A 17,142-nucleotide genomic window follows, 5' to 3' on the forward strand; every position below is an offset into this window, starting at 1 on the left:
AAGTAACCTTGAAAAAGAAAAGCCAATCCAGAGCTTCACAAGTCCAGATTTTCAGTTATATTACAAAGCTGTAGTGATCAAGATAGTATGGTATTGGCACAAAAACAGACAGATCAAGGAAAGAGAATAGAAAGCCCAGAAATGGACCCACAGTTATCTGGTCAAGTGATCTTTGACAAAGCTGGAAAGAATATCCAATTTGGAAAAAAGTCTCTTCAACAAATGGTGTCAGGAAAACCAGTCAGCAACATGCAAAGAATGGAACTAGACCACTTTCTTATAGCATACATAAAAGTAAATTCAAGATGATTGAGGGGCCTAAATGTGAGACAGCCATTAAGATCTAAAAGAACACAATAACTTCCTTGATAGTAGTTGTAGCAGCTTCTTTCAAGGTATGTTACTTTAGGCAAAAGAGACAAAAGCAAAAATAAACTATTTAGACTTCATCAAAATAAAAAGCTTCTGCACAACAAAAGGAAACAAAACTAAAAGGCAACCTGTGGAATGGGAGAAGATATTTACAAATGACATATAAAGTGTTAGTATCTAAAATCTATGAAGAACTTAGAAACTCAACACCCAAAAAAACAAATAGTCCAGAAGACATGAATAGACACTTTTCCAAAGAAGACATCCAGATGGCTAACACACATGCAAAGATGTTCAGCATCACTCATCATCTGGGAAATATAAATCAAAACTAAAATGAGATAGCACACATACCTGTAAGAATTGCTAAAATTAACAGTACAGGAAACAACAGGTGTTGATGAGGATGCACAGAAAGGGGAACTCCTTTACACTGTTGGTGGGAATGCAAACTAGTGCAGCCACTGTGGAAAACAGTATGGAGTTTCCTCATGAAAGTAAAAATAGGACTACCCTACAATCCAGTAATTGCACTACTGGGTATCTACCCAAAGAATATAAAAATACTAATTGAAAGGGATACATGCACCCCAGTGTTTGTAGCAACGTTATCAACAAACAAATAATGAAAGAGCCCAGCCTATCTCCATTGACTGATGAATGGATAAAGATGTGGTGTATAGATACACAATGGAATATTACTCAGCCATAATAACGAATGAAATCTTGCCATTTTCAATGATGTGGGTGGAGCTAGAGTATATCCTACTAAGCAAAATAAGTCAAATCAGAGAAAGATAAATACCATATGATTTCACCCCTATATGGAATTTAAGAAACTGACAGTCGATCATAGGGGAAAAAAGATGCCAACTGGCAAACTAAGAAACAGATTCACTATTGAGAACAAACTGATGGTTACCAGAGGAGAGGGAGGGTGGAGGCATGGGTTAAATAGGTGGTGGGGATTTTAAAGAGTGCACTTGTGATGAGCACTGGGTGTTGTATGTAAGTGATGAATCTCTAAATATACTTGAAGCTAATATTACACTGTATGTTAACTAACTAGAATTCAAATAAAAACAAAAATACTGGCTCATTTTATCAGTAGAAAAATTCTGTAAATATATGCATATTCAGAATGGTTTTATGATTTGAATCTATTTCTCCCACCCTTAAAATAGGGCTTGACTAACATACTTATTCCATGTAGATGGATTTTCTTCCTGCTTTCTTCTGGAAAGAAGAATATCCTATTTGTACATATGATTTGTTCTACCTGTTTATAATCCTGTATATATACCAAGCTGACAGAGCATTAGACAAGGGAAAAATGGCTGAGATTCTTAGGGGTGCCTGGGTGGCTCAGCCGGTTAAGCATCTGGCTTTGGCTCAAGTCATGATCTCACCATTCCCAAGTTTGAGCCCCACATCGGGCTCTGTGTTGACAGCTCGGAGCCTGGAGCCTGTTTCAGATTCTGTGTCTTCCTCTCTGTCTCTGCTTCTCCCCCACCTGTGCTCTATTTTCTCTCAAAAATAAACATTAAAAATATTAATAAAAAGATTTTTTCAGCAGTCTCCCAAGCCTGTCTTTTGAGGAAATTAATCTGTGGTGAAAATCATGGTTGTGACTTAAATGCAAAAGGCAGAACTATAAGGCTTTCAGATTGTCAAATAGAAAAACATCTATTAGAGGTAGGAAAGAATTTCTTAAATAAGAATTAAAAAGCCCAATAATAAAGGATAAATTTGGCTGTATTAAACTTAAGAGTTTCCTTTCATGGAAAGAGGTTATTAAAAAAAGGCAGAGTGTATTTGAAATACATAAGGCTGTCAAAGGACTGGTTTCTAAAAATGTATAAAGAACTCCTACAAACCAAGAAGAAAAAGACACCCCAATTAGAAATCTGTACAAAATAGGCAAATAGGTACTTCAAATAGAGGAACTTTTGTGGCAAATAAACATGAAAAGATGCTCAGCAAATTAAGGAACTGAAAAATAAAACCAACAATGAGATACTACACACCCAACAGATTTGCAAATTCAGAAAGTCTGGCAATACTAAATGTTGATGCAAATATAGGACGATAAGAACTTTCATAACTATTGGGAGGAACTCTCATTTATAAATGACTATCTTAGGTGCCACAACAAAAATTGATAAATAGTTTGGAAACTAAACTTTGGAAAACAGTTTAAAATTTGGTAAAATGGAAGATATCCATATCCTATACCTTGTAATTCCACTCTTGGATATATACTTAGTGTATATATATATATATACACACACACACACATATACATACACACCTATGTGCGTACATACATGTACATGTCAGAAGTGTTTGTAATAGTCTCAAAATAAAAACACCCTGAATGCCCATTTGCTAGACATAGAATAGATGTGTTGTGTTTACACAGTGGAATCCTTCACATCAATATAAGTAAGCAAATTATGTCTAAATGAAACAATACTTAGGAATTTCACAAGCATATGCTAGAACAAAAAAAAAGCAAGACAACACATATATAACTTTTTAAAACAGGGAAAATAGACTATATTACTTAAAACTAAAGCAAATCATGGGTATAATCACAGAAGTCAGGAAAGTGATTATCTGGGGAGGAGAATATGAGGAATATGGGGCCTTTTGGAGTACGCATGATGTTCTATTTCTTTACCTGGGTGGTGGTTAAATGGGTATTCTCTATAATTTTCTTTGTTAAACTGTTCATATGGGTTTATTTCCTTCTATGTGTAGAACTATATGAAATTGCTATTTTTGTGGGTCAAAAACCATTAAATATTGGCAATTTATTATTTTTTATTTACAATTAAATTTTAAAAAATAGTTTGTTCTCTCATAATAAACAGATACTGAATGTGAAGATAAAGGGACAGTAAGGCCATTGAGGGAATCAAAATGTAGTTCACAAGTAAGTCAAATGTTTGATTTCTAATTTCTAAGCAAAACATTCCAATTTAAAATATTGTTTCCGCTTTAATTTCAGATTAGGTTTAACAAAGATTATGTACATGAGGTCTAGATGTTATTCAGTGTAGTGTAGTTTAGAGCTTCTATCCCTTAGAGGAGTTTTAGATTAAAAAAATGAAGCCACAAAAAGTTTACATGAAAATAAAGTCATTAATAAGTATATATATGCTTATATATACATGTATATATATGCAGTATATATATACTGATACCTCAGCTAGATCAAAACTGAGGAAGACAATTTTGTTGGTAAATTTGATTTTCCAATCAAAACCAGTGGTTACCACAAAAATATCTTCAAAATATATTTTAATAGTGGAAAACTTTAATTCCATAGACATAGGCAATGTGTATTGACTTTACTAACGGCTAAAACAAGACAAATGACATAGTAGAATCATACTCAAGAAATACAGATAAAAAGCACATTTTAATTTTTTTGGTGGGGGGGACCCAGATTGTTTCTGAAGTGATACTTGGTATAGCAAACATATTTGAGAAATCATATTCTGACACTTCAAAATGATATAAAGCAAAATTTGTGTTGAAGTTCTCAACCTTTGCAGAGAAAATAGTATAATGAATTTATAAGGGCGGTAAAGTATAAAGAACATAACTGATGAGAATAAGATTGCTTAGAAGTAAATTACTTTTTCCTTTTAAAGAGGTATCATCTACAATTCTTGAGTCAGAGCATGTTGTGGAAATTTAAGGAAGTCATTCCTAACCATTTTATTCATCAATTTGAGTATGTTCTGGTTATCATTTACTTTTTCAGGTCAAGGTAGGGGAGGTAGATCCAGGAAGCAAATAAAAATAAGAAAATTAAAAATAGTTATCTTTCCATATTTTGCAGTTATATTTTTATATCACTTTCATCAATTAATATTTTATTTTGTCTATGAAATAACAATAGATTCGTATGGTGTTTTCTACCTCACACATTTTTATATATGTGGGTTTGTTAATGTAATAGCATTCATTTTTATAGTTTTCTATTTTGAATTTGTAGGTTATATGCGCAGAACATTTTGGGAAGTCAATAGAAAATAATAGTGATGAAGAAGAAGAAAGGACTGAGAATTTTCCACAAACTCCTGAAATACCTTTATTTTTAAGAACTCCTGAAGCTGTGAAAACACCTGAACCTTTGGAGAAATTATTGTTTCCTAAAACCCCCTCTTTTGAAATGTAAGAGTTTAATTAATAATTAAATCTATATATTGAGCCATATTATGTAAATAATTGATAGGAATAGTAAAAAGACTAGTACCTGTAACTTTAAAAAAATTTTATATGAAATATTTCAAATACACAAAGGAGAGACCAGCATAATGAACCTCCATGTACCTATTACTCTGTTCAAATAATTATTAGCATTCTGCTATTCTTGTTCCATAGAACCTCTTCCCCTTTTTTCCTACAACACTTAGCTGAAGATGGCTTAGAATCTGAGTACTTACCCAGTGCAATACATACAGATTTAAGATTTTCCAAAGGATAAAAACTGTGGAAGAATGTTAAATGTCAAGCCAAAAGGCAACTGTCACGTATGGTATAGCTTGTGGACATCATTGCAGAATGTTCCAGCTGTCATTTTCCCTTATGTTGTCATGTCTAAAGCAAGAATAACCATCTGTCAAGAAACCTCAGAAGGCAGAAATATCTCTAACATGATTATTAACTTTGGAAACCACAGATTTGTAGTTTGCAGCCAAGAAAATAGTGCTGCATTTAACCTTTTTGTTTAGTTTAATCCCTTTTTAAACTATAGACCTTAAGATTCTTTTTTTTTTTTTAACGTTAAGGTTATTTAAAAACATATGTCCAACAGATTTCACTTAAGGAATCTTGTTCTACTTCTGTAGTTTGAATTGTTAGTTTAAGTTTTATATGTGAAAGTTATGCTGTTGACTCAAACACAGTATATCCAAACTAGAACTCATCATCAAATCTGAGAACTATAAAATGAATGGCAGCCGTATGAGAAAACTAATCTGTAAAGTTAAGTGACTCAGTGATGGTCATGGAGACAGTTATGGAAGTATCTTCAGGTTTCTGTTATATTTAACAGTAGCATTAACTATATCTAAGCATTTTATAAACTATGAGATGTAAATACATTATAAGAAGAAGAGGAAACAGAACCACAGGTGATATAACTCGTTAGTGATAGAGTTGTGATTCAAATCCAGGCATTTCTGCCTCCAGAAATAATGCATTTAACCACCATGTTGTATACTGTCTTCTCTAATTATTTTTTCCAAATCATTTTCTAGCTTAACTTCCTTATGCAACAGTATGTAATGGCTGACTTCTCGTTAAGACTAAAATCTTGTCATTGGCTTTCAATATCTTGGGGACAGTATAGCCTCAAGGTTAAAGCTCTGACTTTGAATCTCGATTGCTGAATTTAAATCCCACTCTGGCATTTACATGTCTTGGAGAAAGTCATTTAACCTTTCTATGCTGCAGAATTTTCTTCTGTAAAATGGAGGTGGTAATACCAATTTCATAGTTACTGTAAGGAATATATAAGTTAATCCCTATGGAAAATACCTAGAATAGACCCTGACAGTTTATTCTCAGTTGAACTTCATTGTTATCATTCCATAATTGATTGTTGTACCTTAACATTTTTCACTTCAAACTATCTTTTTCTCAAGAGGTTTGTCACTTCAGTAACTATTCCTTCCCTTTCCCCACTGTGCTAATTCTTCCTTCAGTGCTATTTCTTATGGTGTTTACTAATCTGCAATATTTAGTAATATATTTTTAACATTTTTATTATTTCTTATTTCTCTGTAACAGAAATAGCAATATAATGCCTGAAGGTCAAACACAAAAGGAATCCCCTGGATTTTCGTTTCTTACGAATTATACTTCTAGATCTCCTGGATTGAATTTATTTGATTCTACTATATTTGATTCAGGAATCTCATCAGATCAGGTAATATGAAAAGCTAAAGTTTTATTTCTAAATAACTACACTGGAGGGGTGCCTGGGTGGCTCAGGCATTTAAAAAAGACCCATGGCACACAGGTTATGATCTCACAGTTCGTGAGTCTGAGCCGTGCATCCAGCTCTGCTGTCAGCACAGATCACACGTCCCCCCACTCTCTGCCCTTCCTCTGCTCACACGGTCTCTCATAAAAATAAAGAAAACATTAAAATAAAAAATGGTACATTGCCTTCAAGTAGTTTTAATTCTTTAATATCAAACTGTCTTGGAGCAGAGTACAAAACACAGGCAATTTTTTAGAAGATTCTGAGCATTGATAGTATAGCAGAGTTTTCCTATTATGTTTTTATTCTCAATTTTAGGTTCCCTCAGTTGATATCTATCTATATTAGAAAAAAAGAATCTCAGGATACAGCTGATTAAATTGCAGTTAAAGGCAGTTTAGAAGTAATTTGGCTTTATAGTTCATGTGTCTACTAACCAAACTTCACATATTCTCAGTGTGAAAAATTCTCCAGGTTATTAGTTGGTCTTTTTATCTACATATGTGTGCTTGGCAACATTATCAGTTAACTTTTTAGAAGACCTAGTTCTCTTCTAATAGTGATAGTGATTCTACTATTCAGTAATAGAACACTAAAGTGCTTATTTCTGTATTTGGAAATTAAAACTGAAAATCAAGATGTACTTTATTTGATCAGTAGGGACAGCACAGTGTAGTGGTTAAGACTACATTCTGATGCCACACTAGTTGACTGTTTTCCTCTGTGGAAAACAGTATGAAGTTTCCTCAGAAAGTTAAAAGTAGACTGCCCTGAGGCACCTGGGTAGTTAAATTGGTTAAGTGTCTGACCGTGGGTCAGGTTATGATCTCCTGGTTCGTGAGTTCATGCCCCACATCAGGCTTTCTGCTGTCAGCATGGAGCCTGCTTTGGATCCACTGTCTCCCTCTGTCTGTGCCTCCCCTGCTTGCTCTCTCTCTCTCTCAAAAAGGTAAATAAATATTAAAAGTAGAGCTTCCCTACATCCAACAACTTTCCTATTTTCTTTTGGCTCATATTCCACTGTTTTAATGCTCAGAGAATCCTTCCTCTTTTTAAGATCTAATGAATACTTAAAATTTCATGACTTTTAATACTGATTTGAAGCAATACATGCACCCTGATGATATAGCAGCATTATCAACAATAGACAAATTGGAGCACCTGGGTGGCTCAGTTGGTTAAAATTCTGACTCTTGAGTTCAGCTCAGGTCTTGAACTATCAGTTTGTGGGATCAAGGTCCACTGGCAGTGTGGAACCTGCTTAGGATTATCTCTTTCTTCCTCTTTCTGTGTGCCTCCCCCGCTTATGTGTGAGTCCTCTCTCTCTCTCAAAATAAATAAACATTTTTTAAAAATTAAAAAAATAATCAAATTATGGAAGGAGCCCAAATGTCCATTGACTGACAAATGGGTAAAGAGGATGTGGTGTACCTGTACACACACATACACACACACTGGAGTATTACTCAGCCATCAAAAAAAAATAAAATCTTGCCATTTGCAATGACTGAGCTACAAAGTATCATTCTAAGCAAAATAAGTCAGAGAAACACAAGTACCATATGATTTTGCTCATGTGGAATTTAAGAAACAAAACAGGTGAATATAGAGGGAAAAAAGAAAAGAGAGGGAAACCAGAAAAAAGACTCTTAATTGGAGATAAATAGGTAATGGAAACACACTTTAAATTTAAGATAAAAACTGTTCGAAAGTAAATGAATGGAAAAAGATATGTCATAAAAACTAAGTATAAGGAGGTCACAATGGCTGTACTTTCATCATTGTAGATAATCTTCAAGACAAAGAATATTGCTAAAGATAATGAAGGGCATTTCTGAAGGATAAAGGCAAATTCTCTAGGAAGATACAACAATGACAAATGTATATGTGCCTAATGACAACTTCAAAATACCAAAACAAAAGCAGAATATAAGGAGCTCATTGTTATTGTAATAGCAATGTAATGGGACAAATGGTAGCTGTACATGTGATGAATAGCATAATGTATAAATTTGTCAATTCACCAAGTTGTACACCCAAAACTAACAAAACATTGTATGTTAACTATACTCAAAAAAATACTATACTCAGAAACAAAAATGGACTGAATTAGAAGTAAAGGGAAAAATAGAAAAAAAACACAAACTTAGTTGGAGATTTTTAATAAAACCTCCTCTCAGCAATTGATTGATTTAGACAACATAATCAATAAAGATCTATAAAATCTGAACAACACCATCAACCCTCTTGACCTAACTGACATTTATAGAGCAACACATCCAGCAACCACAGCATATGCAGGCATACCTTGTTTTATTGCACTTGGCAGATACTGCTTTTTTTATAAAGTATAGATTTGTAGTAACCCTGTGTCAAGCAAGTCTGCTAGCATCATTTTTACAACAGCATTTGGTCACTTTTTTCTCTTTGTGACATGTTGGTAATTCTGACAATATTTCAAACATTTTAACTCATTGATCACTCAGATGAAGGGTAGCATTTTTTTAGCAATAAAATATGGTATTTTAAAATTTAAATATGTGCATTTTTTAGACATAATGTTATTGTACACTTACTAGATTACAGTACAGTGTAAACAAAAACTTTTATATGCATTGAAAAACCAAAAAAATCTTGTTGGCTTGCTTTATTGTGATATTCACATTTTTGTGGTGGTCTGGAACTAAACCCATAGTATTTTTTTTTTATAAACTTTTTTTTAAAATTTTTTATGTCTTTTATCTTTTATTTATTTTTGAGAGACAGAGAGAGACAGTGTGAGGAGGGGAGAATCAGAGAGAGGGAGACACAGAATCCGAAGCAGGCTCCAGGCTCTGAGCTAGCTGTCAGCACAGAGCCCGATGCGGGGCTCGAACCCACAAAACATGCGATCATGATCTGAAGCGAAGCCGGCACTTAACCGACTGAGCCACCCAGGTGCCCCTAAACCCATAGTATTTCTGATGTATGCCTCTATATTCAAGTGCTAATGGTACATTCACCAAGACCACATTCTAGGCCATAAAATGAGTCTTAATAAATTTAAAAGGATTGAAATCATACAGAGTATGTTCTCTGCTCACAATATAATTAAATTAGAAATCAATAATAAGGTAGAAGGAAAATCCTGAATAATTTGGTCATGGATCAAAGAAGAAATCATGAGAGAAATTAGAAAATATTTTGAAATGACTGATTATGAAAATTCGGTGTATCAAAATTGTAGGATGTTGGCAAAACAAGAACAAAACCATAGCCTTACATAATTTAATTGATATTTAAATAATCCAATTAATAGAAAAGGAGAAAAGTCTAAAATCAGTGGTGTGAGTTCTCACCTTGAAAATAAAAAAAAAGAACAAAATAAGCCCAAAATAAATAGAATGACAAAATAAGGGACATAAGAGAAATTAATGAAATAGAAAACAAGCAGTAGAGAAAATTGACAAGCCAAGATTGGTTCTTTGAAAAAAATTGAGTTTATAAACTCATCATTAGACTGATAACAAGATAAGACAACTTACATATTTTATGAATGAAATAGTATTTTGATCCTACAGACAATAATAAGAGAATATTGTGGAGAAGACGACTAGTGAAGGGAAACCTAGAGCAAGCAAAGTGTGATAATGGTACAAGGATTAATAAATTGATCAATGGTATAGGCTAGAAAGTCTTGAAACTTTAAATATTTATCAGATCTTAAAAAAGAGGAAGGATTCCCTGAGCATTAAAACAGTGGAAAAGGAGCCAAAAGAAAATAGAAGAGTTTAGGTTTTGTTCCACCTAAAATTGTTATATTTTAATTTTTTGTGTTTTTGAGAGAGGGAGTATGGGGAGAGGGAGAGGGAGAGGGAGAGAGAAGCTTAAGGAGGCTCCACACTCAGCGCTGAGCCCAATGTGGGATCATGAGCTGAGTTGAAATCAGGAGTCACACTCAACCAATTGGGCTACCCAGGCACCCTGGTTAAAAAAAATTTTTTAAGGCAAAATGATAATGTGCTATAAAATATTTGCAATAATATGATCAGGGGTTAATATCTTTAATATATGAAGAGCTTATATGGATTAATAAGATATATACAAAGTTCTTTAGGTGAGTAAATAATTCACTGAAAAAGTAATTCAAGTGACTTATAAAATCTTTGGGAAAAATAGCTTTCCTTATTGTCAAAGAAATATAAATCTGTTCATAACAGTATTTCTTCAGGTGTAATTTGTATTAGGAAAAAAACCCCCAGATAACCTAAATGTTTAAATTGAAAGAATAATTGCAAACCATGAAGCTGACTTTGCACTATAGAGAACAAACTGATGATTACCACAGAGGAGCTGGGTGGGGGATGGGTTAAATAGGTGATTGGGATTATGGAGGGTGATGAGCACCAGGTGTTGTATGTTGAATCACTAAATTATACACCTGAAATTAGTATTATATTGTATGTTAACTAATTGGAATTTAAGTAAAAACTTAAAGAAACTGTATGGTATGTCCTACATAAGAATATTAAAATGCCATGAAAAGAACCTGGTTTTGTAAGAATAATGACATGGGAAAATGCTCATAATACAACATTAAGCGAAAAAAAGGGGTCAGAAATCTATGTTGTCGTAGTCTATGTTATGATCCCATTTAAAAAAAACCTGTTTTACAGAGTCAACAAATTCTTCTGGCAGCAAAACTTGATCAGAAGTAACATGAAGCTGTCATATTTCCTATTACTTTTATAGGCAGGAAAACAATACCAAGAACCTGATTAGTAAAAGGCCTTCAGAATAAAGCAAAAGTTAATTAGAATTTTAGCTTATATTAATATTCCAAAGTAGGAACTATTTTTAACACAATACATATACCTTTTAATATTTTATCCATTGCCAGAATGAAATCAATAAGCCTTATCTTAATATAAGTAAGTGACAGGTTTTAAAGATTGATTTCTTTTTTAAAGTAGTGTGCTGTATATAGAATGTTGCCATTTAAAAAGAATAATGTTGCCATTTTTGTTTTTACTAATTATGCTTATTAGAAAAATCAGGGTTTATATTCAAATATAAATGTTATATATGCTGTTCTACTTACTTCATCAGTAATATTGAATGGAAATTATTTTTCAGTTTAATGAACATTATTCTGCAGGAAATTTAAATCCTGTTTCATCACAACAAGAAATTGGTAAGTGATTTGAAGTTTGCTACATATAAAAACGTACCTTCTCCAATTGTATTTACTTTGTCTCTGATTTTCTCAGCCTATTCTTTTAAAATTCTGTTACTTCTGCACCAGTCATTTTTTGGTAGCAATTTAGCTTCTTCTCTCACTACTCCATCAAATTCTCTAATATTACTAGTGACTTAACAATTATCAAACATTATGGGCATTTTGTATTAATATCATACTCATTATCTTTGCAGAGTTTGATATAGTAGACTATTCTCATCCTTCTGAAATTTTTGGATTTCTTCCTGTCTCTCTGGTGCTTGCTTTTTATTTGATCTTCTTTCTTCTTTTATCCAATGATTAATGGCTTTATTCAACATATAAATATAAATATATATGTGTATACATATAGTATATTTTATTTGCAGTACTGCTTTGGCTCTGGTGATAGAATAGTGAACAAGAATGTAAAATTCTCATAGGGTTTTTGTTCTAGTGGGAGAGACAAAGTAGACAAGTAAATGATTATATGTCAGGTAGTACACAAAACAACAGTAGATATATGGATTTGAGTTGGCAGACTCACACATTAAAACTTGTAATCTAATATTAGATTTACTTAGCTTTATAGAAAGATACAGGATAAGAAGTAACAGGATGTACAGCATCTTTATCTCACTGAGAAGCCCACAAGCTACCCAAATAATGTTTCATTTGCTACCTCACTCACACGGGACATGTAAAGCTACTATGGACAAAAGGCAAGGTGCATAATACAAAAGTTGCAACCTCAGATTCCCACATTTTAATATCATTCTAATCATAAGGTCCAAAGACCGCATCCTAACTCACAACTGACCTAATTCAGGCACAGTGCCACACTAAACTAGGAAGACACAGCATTTACTTTAATTCTATATTTTCTAAGAAAATAGTCCTGTGAGAATTCAGATTTCAAGGTTATTCTCCCAGGTGGGCTTGGATCAATGTAGGCTTGATGTTAGCTCTTTACTCGTTGGGGGTGATAAATATTATGAAGAAAAGTAAATAGAGTAAGGGAAATAGGGAATATTTGGATTGGAAGGGTGGTTGTTCTGTTACAAGGGAGTTAGGGAAGGCATCACTAAAAGGCAGCATTTGAGCAAAGACCTGAAGGAGGTGCCAGGTACAAGCTACTTGGTTAAGTGTTCTAGGCAGAGGGTGCAAAGATCTTGAGATGAGAGCATACTCAGCATGTTTGTTGAATAGTGGGTAAATTGGTATGATTGGAATCAAATGAGTGAGGAAACTGGTAGGAAATTAGAGAGATTGGAAAGAGAGAAAACCATATGGAGCCCTAAGATCATTAAGGACTTTGGGTTTTTTTTAAAGTGAGATGGGCAGTTTATTAGAAAGTTTTGAGCAAAGGACTGAAGTGATTTAATAGGTTTTAAGAGCATTTAAGAGTTGGCTGCTATATGGAGAATGGACTCTATGGAAACAAGGGTAAAACCAGGGAGATTTATTAGGAAGTAATTAAAATACAGGTGAAAATTAATGGTAGCAAGAATAGTGGTAGTGGAAGTGGTAAGAAGAGGTCAGATTTGGTCATTAATAATGCTTTCTGAAGGTTGAGTTGTAAGGATTTGCTTATAGACTGGATGTAAGGATTAAGAGAATGAAGTAAGTTTGATGTGAAGAAGACTTTGATGAATAATTAAGAATAGAACTGCCATTTATTGAAATACGGAAGGCCATATGTTAGAGACTGACAGGAGCTGGGAATTTAGTTTTGGAGTGTTACCAACTGAAAATCCTATATTAGATAGCTAAGTAAAAGTAAAGTAAGAAATTGCATATATATGAATTTGGAATTCAAGGTGGAGACATAAATTTTAGAATTGTCATAAATGATGTTTAATGCTATGAGACCAGAATGAATATACTAATTGTAGACATTCTTTTAATTAAACCTAATTTAATAAAATTGGAATATTAATATTCTCTCCGTTGACATTCATTTGACACTCATTCACTTCAGCACTTTCAAATATTATAATACAGGTCATGACCAAGTTCATATGTTTTCTCGCTGACTTCTCCTAAACTTAGAACCATATGTTTTTATTTTTAGTCTTTTTTAACTTTAAGAATCCTCCATACTGTTTTCTCTTATAAGAATAATGTATGCTTTTCGCCAAACTGAAGAACTCATGGCATCCCCAAAATGCCTGTACTTTCTTATCCGTTTCTGTCTTCCTGAAGTCCTCAACTTCTAATTCTTTCTAACCATATTTTAAAGACCAGATTCCATAAATCCTTTTATTTATCTTGAGCCTTTCATTCCAAAAAGATTTCTCCTTCACTTCTGAATGTTCCATTTTTATATACTTTTTGAACATTCTATTGTCTGTTATTATCTATTAATGTATATAAAATCACTTCTAAACACAGGTATTTGATGACAGGGGTTCTGTTTTATTCATCTTTGAATTGTCCACAGCACCTTGCACAGTAACCTATTATTTTATTTATAATGAGCATAGGAATTTTATGAAGACCTCATATGAACTTCTTTTTTTCTGAAATATAAATATCAAATTCATTTATTCAAAAGGTAGATTCAAGATTTTTGTTCTTTCTGAATCTCTAGCTATATTAGAGCTATTTTCCTTCATTTAAGTCTTATGGATGTACACTGAAGTCAGTGGAAAAATAAAGGGAGAGAGGAAGAACTCAAGTATCTTGGTAATCAGTCAGTCCATCTGTCTGTCTAACCATCCCTTCATCTATCAATTCTACTTCTGGTTGGCTCACCTTTATTTAGGGTGAAATAACTGAGGTGTTTAAAGATACATGAAGCTTCAAAGGGCCACAAAATAAACTATTTTGCTTAATGTACTAATTGATTGTTTCCCTATAGAAGAAATACAAGTGCTTTAAAAGATTTGTTTCAAGTAAGGTTTTAGATTACTATGCATTTTATGTTGTTTAATAATAATTAAGAAATTAAAATATTTTTATATTTCTAGTCTTACATAATATAATGAATGAAAAACAATATTTTTCCTTAGGGCCAATTCTTAGAGTCATCAACTAATTATTTATGTAAAGTTGATTTCAAAAATTCCTTTTAAAACTATGGAAGCTTTTTCACTGTTCTTTCCATTTCCTTCTGTATTACCAACAGTACATTGTAGTAACTCAGCAATAATAGTTGAGTAAGTTTGACTCCTGCAGTATCTCTCAGACCCAGCCTTTCTTTCCCCATTCCCTTTGCTATGACTGTTAAGAGCAAGCTTTCATCATCTCTTTCCTGTTATTCCCACTTCTAGATGCTCTACTGTTCCAACCTTTCTACACATTTCTTTCCTTAGTAATTCTTATAAAGCAGGTCAAATCCTGTCATAGCTCCATTTGAAAACTTTTAATGGCTTCCTCTTATACAAATAAAGTACAGATTTTATAGTTGGACATTCAGCCGTCTTTCCAAGCTCATCTTCATTAATACTCTTTTAATGACTATTATTTCTTAGTGCTCCTGACAAGCTCAGTTGATTTCTGTTATCCTTACACTTCCTATGCATGCCTCTGTGGTATTTTCTCCATTTGAGGTGCTTTACCCTTTTTTTCTACTGTTTGTACTAGCCCTTTTTATACTTGTGTTCAAATTACTTGAAAGTAGAGTTTAAGTTTGAATCTATTTGATTTTTCATAGTTCAAAGGAGAATTCTTTGTCCATAGGAGGAATATAGTTAAGTATCTGCTTAAATGGTGATAAGATGTAACCCTATTTATTGTTTGCAGCATAATGTAATTTAGTAAGTTATGCAAATTATGTAGCATGAATAACATGATATTGTAATATTTATCTTCCTAAGGAAACTTATTTGGGAAACCAGAAGGAGAAGAAGCCTTTACATTTTCTTTTTCATCAGATTCTTCAGCTCATACATTTGGAACTGGAAAAGATGATTTTAGTTTTCCATTTTCATTTGAACAGGATCAAAACTCAACACATTCTTCTGTAAAAGGTTTTTCATCTTCCTCACAAAATACAACACAATTTACTTTTTTTTGACCTAATTGCTAATTTCTTGAATTATTTAACTGCTCTGTAATCATCTCGGGCATACATTTACAGTATTACTTTAAAAATGAAGACTACTTTCTTTTGTTGGTTAAAGCAATAATAGGTTACCATAGTTACATTATTTGATTATATATTAAAATATTGATGGAAATTAATCCTATATCATCTAACTTTGTTTTATTTGCAGCATTTGCTATCATTATTTTGGTTTTGATTTTGCAAGTCATATTTAGGCAGAATTAATCTTAATAGAATTTGATACTTTTTCCAGTAATCTTTACTATAAATATTAAGCCTGCTTCTCCCCAGAATATAAGTTTTATTTTGGTAGTAATTTCAGTACTTTGATAAGAATGAAAACTTTGGGCCATCAGAAGACCTTTTAGCAGTAACTATGCAGAATTAGTGCTGAGGTATACTTTGTACTTTAGCTACTAAAAAATGCTCATAAAATTACTGTGTTTCAATTATACTTCACCATTGCAGTATAAAGAGTGGTACTTCAAAAAAAAGTGTGGTACTTCAATAATAATCTCATAGAATTCATTTTATTGATAGTAAATTAGATATGTTATTTTTTCAAATACAACAAATAATAAAATTCTAATTTTATCAGTTATTCTAATATCTTTAATGGAAAGAAATTAATGTGAAGGGTGAGAGTAATTTCTGAAAATTATATTATTCTATTAATGATGATACTGTTATATTTTCTTGCTTAAACTTTTTTGAAGAACATTTAAAATTTTGTTTTATGTCTCTAACAAAATTCACATTTATGTTTTATATGCAGTATTGGCTTGTCAATTATATAGATGAAGATATTTAAAATTTGATGAAATTATATAAACATAATGCTCAATTTGTATCTTATAAATTAGTTATATAGAGTTATTGAGTAATAAAAAGTCTAACTCCATATTTTGGTATGTGAATGCTTACAGGTTTTAAGCTTCGTTGCATTTTCTTTCCCTTTTGCCCCATATCTGATCAGTCTGACAAGAAAGCCCATGTGTTCCCACTGTTGGCACTAATGCGAAGTTCAAACCATGTATAGGAACTCTTGTTTTGGCTCCATCCCCAATCACCTTAAAAACCCACAGTCAGTGTCCTTTCTCTGATCTCTCAAGCCGTTTTCAAAGAACTAGATGGGCCTGGCCTGCTTTCTCCAGAAAACATTATGTGAGTAATAAACCTTTTCATACCTTACTGGGGTATGTGTGATGTCATCAGTCTCAATATACAAACCAAATTTGGAGTGAGAGTCTTTCTTGCTTCTTCATGGTGTCCACAACATATGACAATTGTATAAAATTAAGCTATCCCAAAGACTTCTTAGAAGTTAGAGAAATGATTTAGCTAATGAGAGAAAGAATTTAAGAAAACTTTGGACTGTGTGGTTTTTTAATTTATTTATTTTGAGAGAGGGGAAGAGAGAGAATGCACATGTGTGTGAGCAGAAGAGGGGCAGAGAGAGAGGGAGAGACAGAATCTCAAGCAGGCTCTGTACTCTCTGCACTGAACAGGGCTTGGGGT

General features: G+C 32.8%; 1 protein-coding gene across 1 annotated transcript in view; it reads left to right on the top strand.

Annotated features, from left to right (window-relative positions):
* C9H14orf39 (chromosome 9 C14orf39 homolog) overlaps positions 1-15,761 on the top strand; it is a 46,296-nt gene extending 30,535 nt beyond the window's left edge. Inside the window, exons 13-17 of the mRNA XM_029952180.1 lie at positions 3,249-3,310; positions 4,382-4,560; positions 6,181-6,319; positions 11,492-11,549; positions 15,395-15,761. Of these exons, the coding sequence (XP_029808040.1) occupies positions 3,249-3,310; positions 4,382-4,560; positions 6,181-6,319; positions 11,492-11,549; positions 15,395-15,594 (638 nt within the window). The 3' untranslated portion in view covers positions 15,595-15,761. The remainder of the gene's footprint in view (positions 1-3,248; positions 3,311-4,381; positions 4,561-6,180; positions 6,320-11,491; positions 11,550-15,394) is intronic.
* Positions 15,762-17,142: the final 1,381 nt, after the last annotated feature.

Source organism: Suricata suricatta, chromosome 9, assembly GCF_006229205.1.
Source record: "Suricata suricatta isolate VVHF042 chromosome 9, meerkat_22Aug2017_6uvM2_HiC, whole genome shotgun sequence".
Lineage (NCBI taxonomy): Eukaryota > Metazoa > Chordata > Mammalia > Carnivora > Herpestidae > Suricata > Suricata suricatta.